The sequence below is a fragment of the Pimephales promelas genome, chromosome 22 (assembly GCF_988280905.1).
Source record: "Pimephales promelas chromosome 22, fPimPro1.hap1.1, whole genome shotgun sequence".
Lineage (NCBI taxonomy): Eukaryota > Metazoa > Chordata > Actinopteri > Cypriniformes > Leuciscidae > Pimephales > Pimephales promelas.
Window position 1 is genome coordinate 19,533,214 of NC_142790.1, and position 12,422 is coordinate 19,545,635.

The following is a 12,422-nucleotide window of genomic DNA, read 5'->3' on the forward strand; positions in this document are numbered from 1 at the left end:
ATCGCGGAGATAAAGCCCTTGTGCCGAGTGGAAGCTGGGTTGGGATAAAAGTGAACTCTAAATCAAGGGCAGGGACTAGCCGTGGAAAGTAGTCCAGCAGCTCAAACTTTTTTAATGACCTCTCCTGGCTCTACGGAAAAGATAATTGGCTAAAATGTGGGGAGGAACCACCTGCTGGGAAAGTGTCGCTCTGCTTTTAAATGGAAATGTCACTTGCCGTCACTACGAGCACACACACACCCGGTTGATTTTCAACTCAGGTTGCCAAACATATACAATAGGTTTCAAAAATATGGGATCACACTGAAAATGTAAATCTGGAAATAATCATTCTAAAATATATCAATTACATATCCTGAAATTCATGTTTAAGAGGACCTATTATGCCATTTTACAAAGTCTTGATTTTGTTTTGAGGGTCTACTAGACGTTTTCATGCTTGAATGTTGAAAAAACACATTATTTTTCACATATTTTATAATATTGCAGCACTTCTCTTCCCAGTATGACAGTAACGCTCTGGGTGAATAGATTGCACCGAATGTGAGTTTGCTTATTTTGCTCAAGTTAAAGATTTATTAAGTCCACGTCATGCAAACAAGATACTATGGAACTATGGTTTCTGATATAGACAGAAATTGCAACTATAGTTGGCTAACAATGCTTTTAGGAAACGCTTCATGCTTGGAAAACAATGCTTTTAGGAAACCCATTTATTTTCTCTCTATGAGGCCTCTCCTTCCAAAAAGAACAATATGCTTTAATTGTTCTGCTGGACCAGTGTGTAGTGACTGATTGGTTGGCTGGACCAGTGTGTTGTGTTGTAAACAAGCTTTGAGTATGTTTGGTAAATGTCCCTCCCGTTACCATAATTGCAAGTTTTAACACGCCACAAACCCAACTCAACCAGTCCTTGCCCCCTTTTTTTTTTTGCATTGATGCCCAATGCCCAATTTGCATTGAAAAAAAGTAAGACTTTTGAGCCCCACTGTTTCTGTATCTGGGAAAAAAATAGCTTTAGGTAACAATGCAAACCATTGATTCCCACTTTGATTTCCAATTTCTGCAGCTTGCCCCTAACCAAAGATTTCTCTCATTGATGCTTTAAAGCTACACTGTGTAACTTTTTTAGTTTATTCTTAGCTAAAAACACTTAGTTCTTTCAAAAATATATGTGCTCATTAATGTATATTTACTTTGTTCAAGTAATAAAGTATTCTCATGAGTGTATAATATGCCATTGAAAATACATTAGGGTAAGGGGTTCTAATGTCGGTCGCCATGTTGCCCCTCCATCTTGAAAGTATGTTAGCCAAAGAGGGACATACCCGCTAATTCAAGCTTCGCCTTTCGCATTTACGTTTGAGTTAACACTCATGGACGAGGTCGAACTGGAAGCCATGCTAATCTTGGACTACATTGTCCACCGTATGAGTTCAAACGAAATCGGAATTGAGAGGAACAGAAACTAACATTCACTGGATGGTCATATACCTTTTCACCGCTAGATGGGGGTAAAAATCACAGTGTAGCTTTAACACAATCTCACTCCAATACACTCTCCCTGATTGGTCAATACAGCATTTAAGCAGTGCTAAAATATATGGAGACTTAAAATATAAAAGCATTAAGGCACTTTAGGCTGTTATGTTGTGGATATAGTCACAGATAATTTACAGACACCATACCGTGCATTTATTGCAAAGTTAAAAGTACATAATGAATAGGAATGTAAAGATCGGAAAAACTAATACAAAAAAGTCAGCTAGATTTTCATTGTGTTTTAAAGATTTTTTTGTAACTTAAACATAAGGGCAAAACAGAACCTAAACAATGCACAATAATAAATATTATTATAAAAAAACATTATTATATGAAAGAAAGAAAAAAAATCTGCATTTTCCGAGATTAAATGTGTAACTCCTCGGAAAAATATGTGCTGAGCAAAACAGCAGGTCATTTTCCATGAATTGAAAAAGTGATAATTTGAGCAAGTGCCGCTCCTTTAAAAAGATAATTTCACCATTATTTATGCTCCTTCTAAGTGAAATGGTTCATTTGATGCTGCAAACGGCAATTTTAAAATCCATAAGAGAACTGAGATGAGCCATGTGAATTTTAAAAGGTTTCCTGACCTGTTTCACTCACAGTAGCACTATTTGTCTGATAATTTGCATGGCAAGACCATGTGCTTCAGAATCCAGCTTTACATTCATGAGACCACATACTCAGAAACCAAAACCCTAAGTATGCTCTGATGTAGGGGTTCTTTAGTTCATTCTTTTTTGTTGTTGTTGCCTGAAGTCCTTCAATCATTTCAATCACCTTCTCTGCACTGAAGCACTCTATTTTTAAAGTCCTGCAGACGTTCACTGGCTATTGCCTCCCGCAGTGCTTTAAAAAAGCCTAGATAGTGTGCCATGTTGTGCAGCATGAGTAAAACACCACCAAGCAGCTCATTGGTCACCAGTAAATGATGAACATATGCTCGCATGTGCTTCTTACAGCAGTAGCAGCCACAGCCCTCCACAAGTGGGCGGAAATCATCTTGATACCTGAAAGTCAAACACAGTGTTATGGAGCTATTTTTCACACCAGGGAATCTGTATGCTTAGGGATTTTAAAGGATGAAAATGTATTAAAGGAGTCTGCAATTCAAAAAAAGGGGGTTTTAGAAGGCAGTGGGTGTGAGGGTTGGAAAATCATTTTATTTAATATCCTTCATCACTCCTTTGACCACTAATCTGATCGGAATCTAGTGATAGGAACGATATTACGGAAATGCCCTCAGAAGCGAGAATGAATTACTGACATATAACATTTATTAATCCTCATATACAAGGTGAGGAGATTGAGATCATGAAAGATGTGAAAGAAAGCATTAGTAGCCTCATCTGATATGAGCAATGAAACCATGCACAGCTGTATGAGGGGTGAACGAGTACGTCCTTGTCTCCCTTCACACACATACACACACGCACCTTTTATCGTTGAGGTTTATTTCGAAAGGCGTCATATTTGTATCTCCATTTCCATTCAGCTTCTTGACAGTAGGAATCTCTCCATTGAGATCCAGCACTGTGTTCCAGCACAAACATGTACTCATGATTAAACATTCATCACAAGGGAAAACCCATTACATATACATTTCATGACCAGATAATGAAAGTAGAGCATTTGTCATGACTAGTGTGTACATATGACAAGGAAAAGTAATTTTCAAATTGAATGTAATTCTGGTAGTCCAAAGGCAGTGGCGTTTCTAAAAGAAGACCAGGTCTCATTTACTAATAATTGCATGGATTATATGCATTTACTGTAAATGCACAAGAGCACCTCTCACAAAAGGTTTCAGCTAAATTTACAACAAGTATAAACCTAATTCTTAAGTTAATGAATTTGTTGTATTCAAAATGAGCTATGTTTGTAATTTACATAAAACACGCCCAAAAGTATCCATATAAATGGCTTTCCGCACAACCGTTCATCACTCTCTATGACATGCTCTTGCCTAAGCAATGCCAAGTGTGTCATCCTCAAAACCAGATCAAACTATATAAACACCTTTTATAAAGACCAAGAGACACCTTTTTTTGTTCGAGAAGTCAATTCACTCGGATATTTCACTCAATAGGGAATAAAAGACTAATTGCAACTTCTGTTTCATTCAGACTTCAAAAAAATAAATAAAAAATCTTACAGGATATCTAAAGCCATATGGCCATAGTCATGAGATCTCAACATGGCAGCCTCCAAAAGGCTTCATGTTTTGTATGAGTGGAGTGTATCAATATGAGTGATTTTAACCATTTATTTAACCATAAGATTTAAAAAAATAAATTCAGAAGTACTATGGTGCAACTAAAATTACTGAGTGCATGTTTAATTGTATAAAATCATAGATGCCTTTCATATTCTATGAACAAATCAAATAATTCAAATTTGCATAAAATATGTACAGTGATGTATATGCAAAACTGGACTTGGAGTAGAAACCAGTAAAAATTGAAGAAAATAAGGGAGTGAAGATACATAGACAGTGTGCGAAAGGCACCCCTTGTGACCAGCAGTGACAGAAGGTGTCAGATCAGGCTGAGGTTATGGACAGTCCCCCTGCAGAGCTCTCTAATTAGCTGAGAGGATATCTCTTTCCTTCTTCCCTCTGCAAGTGCCTGTCCTGAACTCTATTATCATCCTAACACATCGATTAGCTTCTTCTTAGAACAGACCGCTGCACACCTAACAGCCCAAATTAATTATTTATGCCCTATAGTGGATTTTTTTTGTCTCTTTATGTGATCCAGAATCTACACAAAGACATACTCTTGCATTGTTGTTCTCAAAGAATATGCTTTTAAAAGTCAAAAAGCAATACCAAATTGTGTTCATTCAGTGAAGGTTTGACTCCTGCTGAGAGTGAAGGTGGCAAAATGGATTCCAGGGCTTCGGTTCTGTTAGAAACGAGCCAATAATTTAATTTGCCTGGGGCCTGAACAAACAAACTCTCTCTTGAAGACTTTATTCTCTTAAAAGGTTAGTTCACCCAAAAATGAGGGCGAGTCATTAATGACAATTTTCATTTTTGGCTCAACTAACCCTTTAAAATCAAACTTAATTATCTGAAACAGCAGAAGCACAGCTCTACTTCCAAGCCATACTGTGAAAAACAGCCTCACATGCAGCTCATAGTTCCTGCTGACACTGATCATAGCAAACACTTAAAATATGACTTTATTCATTCATATTATTGTGCTAAAAAAGCTTGTTTATATATCACAAGATGAATCTGAATCGGTCTTCTCTTAAAACTACTGTTTCAGTGTTGAAACTTTCTATTATAGCAGTTTAATACGACATACAAAGGCAAAATGCTCTATAACCTTTGATAACCTTTAAACAATAATGATAATAATAAAAAGATTTGCATTTTTTTTTAAAGTGTAATTTTTGATAGATCAGGCTTTTATGGCTCATTTAGTAGGTATGATAGAGTGATAATATGGATCTCATACTCAAGGATGAAAAAAAACACCTCAATTATATTATTTAGAAGCCCAAACTATATGCAGTTTGGTGCAGTTGTTGACATTTATATGGCAAAAATGTAAGATGACGTTGCTTCATTCCAGTAAGTGTTCATCTTTAAATATTACTAACAAATATAAAAGTTAAATTATTATGTTTAGTTTATAAAAATTCACTAAATATTCCCCATCAAAAAGAAACCTGTACAAAAACCTGAAGGTGGACGTTTTTATTTAATTTATTAGTAAAAAGAACTTTTACTTGCTAAAAAATTAAAAAAGGTCAATCAGATGGCAGTTAGCATGTATTATGTAAAACAGGTCTTTCATTAAAGTTTTGATCATGGTAATAATTTAGAAGCCTTAAAAAAATGTGTGTATCAGATATGATACAGTAGGCTTTAAGTGTAGGAAGTCAGTAATATCTTTTGAATAATGTAAATTATTGGTGTGGGCTTGTGCACACCTGTAGGAGCTGATGTACCTGCTGTCTCAGGGTCGGGATCAATGGTGTAGTCGAAGAAGAGCGCGCAACCCCGCTCTGTCACCTGGAAGGGGAAGAAGCTCTCAAACAGGTCGACTCCTGCTTCAGCACAGCTGATGACCTCATCAGGACGGCCAATCCCCAACAAAAACCTGAAATAAATGGCAAAAGCTTGAATTTTGAAATAAAGTATCCAAAAATAATTCTTTTTTGTGCAGCCCAGGGTAAATCAGTAAGTATTAATACAAAACATAAAGGTTCAACAGAGATCCAAAAGCTATCTCATAAATGCATAGAAAAACTCATGCAACATGACTTTACTTTAAAATATGTGACCCTGGACCACAAAATCAGTCATATGAGTCATTTTAAAGTTGTCCATTTAGGTTTGCGATTACGCTGCATTCACTCAAAAAAAGAAATGTTTTATATGTTTATGGTAGGAAATTTACAAAACATCTTCATGGAACATGATCTTTACTTAATATTCTAATGATTTTTGGCATAAAAGAAAAATCTAAAATATTGACCCATCCAATGTATTGTTGGCTATTGCCACAAATACCCCCGTGCTACTTTTGACAGGTTTTGTAATCCAGGGTCACATATATAAAACACCATATATACTGTCTGCAGCACAGAAACTTGTCCAGCTCTAAATCTAAATTATATTCTGTATCCTGTCCTCCAGCCTTTGTGCCTCACAACCTTCTCCAGCTCCAGTCATTTGTGACCAGAGATGCACCCAAGGGAAATGTCGGTTTCTAACAAGACTGTAAAGCCCAATGGGAAGAAGCCTTCTTAAGACCCCGTTGAGTCCAAGGACGCTTCCAGATACACACTGATTTACATGCTGCGATTGTCTTGCTGTTTTTGTGTGATTCTGTAACCTCCCAGTCAATCTCCAAGACAAATCAATAATTAAAACACAAAGAATTTAAGATGAAGTTTCTTCCTGAAGCATTTCTAACCCTAGCACTTCCATCTCTCCAAAAGGGATGAGGTGGTTGCTATGGGCTCCTGGTGGGATGGAGTGTTGCTATGGCTGCTGAGAATCGAGGTGCATAATCAGAAAATGATAAGATTGGGACGATTTGTCTCACTCTCAAACTGAAGAAATGTCTGAGCTTGTGAGGCAGAAATTTAAATAGACTCCTTTTTTACCTGGGTTTTTCTTGGGGAAGTTCTGCAGATGTCGCTCTAATCAGCTGAGCCCTCACATCTTGGTCCATGGCAGCAGAATGAAATCCATCCAGCACAAACCCGCCCACAGGACGCTTGGCAGTCTCTCGTGCCGACCGGAGCCTCTCCTCCATAATGTCTCCACCCTCCACAACCCCAAATATCTCTGCCTGTTTTAATGTCTGTGGACAAAGACAGTCTGTTTGCAAATAGTTTATATTTTAATTGTATTATAGTTTCATTAAATTAGCTTTTATTTTTATATTTTTTATTTTATTTATATTTTATATATATTATAATATATATATATATATATATTTTCTTTTGTTAATTTCAGTTTACTTTTGTCATAACATAATTTCGTTGTATGATTTTGTCATTTTACTAGTTTTTTTTTAATACTGCTATTTGGGTTTAATTTATTTGTTATTTTATTTCACATTTAGTATTTACATTTTTCTAGTTAACAATTTTATTGCTTCAACAAACTTATTTCAGTTTATTACCAAGGAAATATTTCTAATGTTTGTTTAATTTTTTAACAAATACTACATTTTTATTTCAGCTTCATTTTAATTAACAGAAATGTTTTTAATAGTTTTAGTTATGAATTATATAATAATAAATTATATATATATATATATATATATATATATATATACACACACACACACACACGAATATAATGATAAAATATAATATAATAAAATGTATACATGTACATCCTACTTTTTACTTTCCACTACATACTTAAGTGATTGAGATGAACCATGAACTCCAAATAATAAGAAAATTGTTATTATAGAAAGATGTATACATTTACATTTTTACTTTTTATGTAATAAAATGACAACATTGACCATAAAACGGAGTTCCATTGTGTGCCACGTTTGCAATGTTAAAATCATTTTGTAAAGTTTCTCTTGTCCGACTTTATTCTGTGGTTCTCTCTGAAACACTAAAGTTGATCCCTGAATAGTACAGAATATGACCGATGTGGAAATGTATCCTGCAGTGACTAAAATGTAATCAGACCTGTGATTTCTGGTGCAACACCAGACATTCATCCAGATGGGCCAGAGTCCTGTCCACTGCTTTACGGACTCTCTTGCGAGAAGTATTGGCCTGCCAGGTCTCTCCGTCCGCCATGCTCTGATAGCAGTCCGGCTGAATAGCTGCCTGAATCGCCATGAAGCGAACCGTCGTCAGCTCTATCCTTCCACCGCTGCCCCACACTGACACTGTCTGTTAAATCACAAACAAACCATTAAAATCCCTGACAATTAACAATAAAGGGATGGCATAGCTTTAGAGGACACAAAAGCTCCCTCTCTGAGCGAAATGGAGCAGTTGAAAACCAATTACATTTGACTAAATTGCCCTTTTAGACTATCTGTAATGATTTAATGGAATACCAGTCCATCTCAATGACAAAAGAGGTTGAAAACAATCATTCAACATAGTTCTCTAACCTTGTTGGTGACGTGACCGGGAGGGCTGGTGTTAGCAGAATCGTGCAGAGAGCTGAAAAGCACCGTATCATGAAGACCTGCATAAGAAAACCATGTCAGAGTAATAGCAGATCAGATGTCTATTGTAACCAACTAGAGAAACTAATTCCAATCAAAACAGATGTCATCCATCTAATATTCTAAAACAGAAGTTTCAAAGACTGCAATCTCAAAGATATAAATAGTGCCAACACACAACATATGATGAACTGCAAAATACACTTTTGTTATTCATCCATCTAAATCCTCAGAAGTGATTGACTGCATGAGAACAGTCCAATGCAATCAGGGAGAACACTTGTTCAATTTGGCAACACTGTTTACTGGCGAAATAAACAACCAAGAGCTCGACTTATTATTCTGAAGATAAAAAAAAAAAATAATGTATATGGAGATTAGGACAAATGCGCATTTGCAGAGCTTGTAAAAACTAATTGGCAACTGTAGACAAGGTGAACGCGCACATGTACGAAAGGAACATGAGGAGGAATCTAAATTCGAGAGTACTGTGAGGAAATGATGGAGGTGAACTTTGGTGACCAACATTATCATGTATACCAATTTTCTTTTTGTAATTATCCAAATGGAGCACTTGCAGCCGCCTCAAGTCACCCTTTGAAATGTCTTCACGGTCACACATCTTAATATTGTGAACACAATTACCTTTCTCATTTCTGGTTGGATTGCAGAAGGCAGTGACTGAAACAGTGCCCTTCTTTTCGTTACGGTTGCAAAATGAAAACTGAAAACTCATTTTTCAAAAATGTAAAATGGTATGCGACCAAGCATGAATGTAGAATTATTTCAAAACAGTCACTTAGTAGTCAGACATGCCTTCAGAACTATAAAATTAAGAAAACACACACTGGGAACTTTTGTTTGGTAGAAAGATAAAAGAATATTAAAACAAAATCTATTTTATTTGATAGTTTATTTATTTTATTAAACAATGACTTAGAATTTTTGGGATACTGAAGGTATAATTCCTGGATCACTCATGGCACCAAATGGAATTGCAACCTGTTTGAGAAATAGCTGTGTGCTTAAAACCTACTTAAAGCTTATTTTTGCAATTTAAGTTACGTTGCTCAAAGTAAAAAAATAAATAAAAAAAAGGACTACAACAAACAGCTGGTAGGGACTACAGGACATTCCTCCCGGGTTAGTGACATCAAAAACCCTAAAATTTGCATAAACTCCACCCCAAGGAAGGCGATGTATAGATTATCAAGACAGAATGCTAATCAATGATAAAAAGATAACTACATATAAGCTACAAAAAAATGAATCAACTAACCATTCAGAAATGTCCTGTTGCATTCTACATGTCACTTCTTCTTGAGTCTCCCCATCAGTCTGACTCGGGTTTGAACATAAAAGGCTAAAAGTGTTTGAAATTTTCAGTGCATGTCTGTGTGAGGTAAAAGGAACCAAGCTGTTGAAGCTCCACCCTCTGTGCCAGGAGGAGCAGCTCATTTGCATTTAAAAGGACACGCACAAAGTGACGTGTTTTTGCTCAGCCTCAAAAAGTGACAATTTTACCATGCTATATAAAAATATCTGTGGGTATTTTGAGTTAAAACTTCACATAAAACTTCTGGGGACAACAGACACTTATTTTACATCTTATGAAAAAGGCATTAAACCATCCCTTTAAAAAATAGCCAACAGGAATAATAAGTCAATTTCACACTTTAGGGGCCATTAAGAAAATTCAGCCATCTGTACTTTTAATGAAATATTAGTGATATATGTTGCTTAGTGTTGTGTTATTTAATTATTTACTTCATATACACACATAGCAGGTTTTAATGGCTATCAAAGTAAGAACATGCTTTTAGAAACAGACCTTATAACTAGAAATTGTGAGTTAATTTCTAGCAATTCTTTTTTTGTATTTGTTCGATGTAAACTTAGATGTTTCTCAAAATACTGACTTTAAATTCGCCGTGAAACGGAAGTTGAGATTGTCATTTTTTCCTTGTCGTGACGTATATCCAAGTGAAACGGCTTCTGAAATTAGAAGAAAATGTAGGGCAGGGCTTGATTTCGTCCTTTGGGAATTGATTGGATCGTTGGAGGTTGGGTGTTGCAAACAAAATGGAGGCAGATTTGAATGCGATTCTCTGAGAGGTGGTTCACCGACAGCCGCACCCTCATCGGATCTGGCCGCACCCTTTCGCCATTCCACGTGACCGAAATAGAAAAGAGGTCGTTTCGATGGGGGAGGGATGGGTAATGTATTAGATTATATATATATATATATATATATATAAAGATTATTATATTTTTAAAAAATAATGAAGTGCACAGATAAATCATTTATAATAAACACTACAATATTACATATAAAAAGAAGATTTGTCAAATTTGATTTCATGCTGACTTTAAATCTAACAAATACAAAAAAAGAATAGCAAGAAATGAACTCGCAATTGCTAATTATAAACTTTGAATTGAGACATAAAAATCACAATTGTGAAAAAAGTCTAAATTGTGAGATAAACTTGCAATTGTGAGAAAAAAGTAAATTGTCAGATAAAGTCACAATTACCGTTTTTGTTATGCAAAGATTTTTTTTTTAAATCATAAAACCAATCAGCTTTTAAACCAAGAGAAAGCAAGTAACAAAGAGTTAGTAAAAGAGTGAACTTCTAACCTGCAAACTTTCTGACACCCTCTTTGAATTCCTCCAGAACCTCTTGATGCTCTGCACTGAAAAAGAAAAAAGGGCTGAAGAACTGAAACTGCAGAAAAATTTTAGAGAACAAATCACACCGTTTCAGAGTGAAAAATATTTGCAGAACTTAAAGCGAGATATAGCAATCTACCATATAGCAATTTAACCATAATATTCATTTTAAATTATACCATGCCTTTTAGAAACTCAATGTCACTTTAGAGATAGCAAGAAAAAAAACATTACTCTCATACTCTCAATGAAGATTATGAAGATTCAAGATGTCACAAACGTAGATCTGTCAGCAAAGTATGCCATTTTACAGACCAACATGTTTAGCTAAAAAGTAAACTATTTGCCAAATATTTTGTGAATCCCTGACCTTGAATGTTTAACTACAATCTTACAGGCTATCCACAGACACTTGTGTGACTGAAGGCAGGTCTCTTAAAGTGTGTAATGTGTCCTGGGTCAGATGGGGAACAGTTGCACAGCGAGTGTACAGGAGACAGCCGGGCAACTCTAGTGAGTGCTGCCCTGATTTTCCCAATCCAGTCAAAACCCCCAAACGACATCCCTGTACCACTCGTGACAGTTCCAGTTTCATCTCTCTTGTGGAGCAGTAATGTAAAGGTATCTCAGGTCTAAAGAGAGAGGAAATGACAGCTCGTTAACTACAGAAACAATACGTTCCTTGTTTTCCAGAGGGATATGCAGATGTATATATTTTGAATATGACAAAATATAGATATCACTGTCTAGTTTTCATACTTGAATGTAATTTCCAATATAAATGTAAGCAAGTTGACAACATAGCGAGCACAGTAAGCCGCGACAACTTAGCATTGAATATGTCATATACGACAATAGCCTACATAAAACGTTGCAAAAGGCTCTCAAGCTTACCTATTTGCTCTTAGTTGCTTCAGAAAGCAGGACATGTGAGAACTTCAAGTCGCAGAAATATTTCGTAACGCTTTGACTTGCGTCTCACATTTACGACGTCATAACATTTCTGCAGCACAGAGCTGTTCATTTGATTTTTAACTAAAATTAACTGATAGTAAACAAAAATTAAAATTACAAACACAAAAAAAACTTTTATTGAAAGCAAACGTTTACTGACTGAAATTAAATTAAATTAAATTAACGTTTTCATTTAACTTGATTTACGAAAATAAAAATGAAACAAAATTAATAAAAACTATGTAGACATATTTAAAAATGACAAAAACATACAAAAAATTTACTAAACCTTTAAATAAAAGTTAAAATGTAACGGAAAAATAAAAAAATAGGCTAATTCAAAATATAAACTATTGTTGTGGACTTATAAGAAGCTTAATTTATTGATATGATATTTTTATAAAGAATAAAAATGCACTTGTCATTTATAAAGATGAAGATGAACATTTAAACACGATATTTATCGCCATAGTTGCTTAGTTGGGTCTGAACAGACGTAACAACTGTTTCCATGGTTTCAAGACGCTTCGGTCCTCATCAGCTCTTGTTGGGATAAGTAGTTCTTTTTAGGTAAC

The 12,422-nt window shown here is 35.4% G+C and overlaps 1 protein-coding gene across 2 annotated transcripts; it reads right to left on the reverse strand.

Annotated features, from left to right (window-relative positions):
• Positions 1 to 1,645: 1,645 nt before the first annotated feature.
• On the reverse strand, positions 1,646 to 12,350 carry qtrt2 (queuine tRNA-ribosyltransferase accessory subunit 2). Of its 2 annotated transcripts, none has more exons than XM_039666978.2 (9): positions 11,788 to 12,350; positions 11,289 to 11,525; positions 10,861 to 10,916; positions 8,163 to 8,239; positions 7,726 to 7,935; positions 6,673 to 6,872; positions 5,491 to 5,660; positions 2,982 to 3,078; positions 1,646 to 2,555 (listed from the first exon to the last, which is right to left on the reverse strand). In XM_039666978.2, exons 1-9 carry the CDS (start codon positions 11,820 to 11,822, stop codon positions 2,318 to 2,320), a joined length of 1,320 nt encoding a protein of 439 aa, XP_039522912.2. In that variant the 5' UTR covers positions 11,823 to 12,350; the 3' UTR covers positions 1,646 to 2,317. The 2 variants fall into 2 exon arrangements, with proteins under 2 accessions (XP_039522912.2, XP_088981999.1); XM_089125873.1 differs by having other exon boundaries at positions 5,509 to 5,660; positions 6,673 to 6,870; positions 7,724 to 7,935.
• Positions 12,351 to 12,422: the final 72 nt, after the last annotated feature.

Bases quoted from the DNA above. Each gene is read 5' to 3' on its own strand.
- qtrt2 (XM_039666978.2), bottom strand. From the start codon at position 11,822: ATGTCCTGCTTTCTGAAGCAACTAAGAGCAAATAG. The intron at 10,917-11,288 runs GTAAGATTGTAG...TTTCTTTTTCAG, and splicing joins CAAGTGTCTGTGGATAGCCT to TGCAGAGCATCAAGAGGTTC. The intron at 6,873-7,725 runs GTCTGATTACAT...CTTTGTCCACAG, and splicing joins TGTTGCACCAGAAATCACAG to ACATTAAAACAGGCAGAGAT.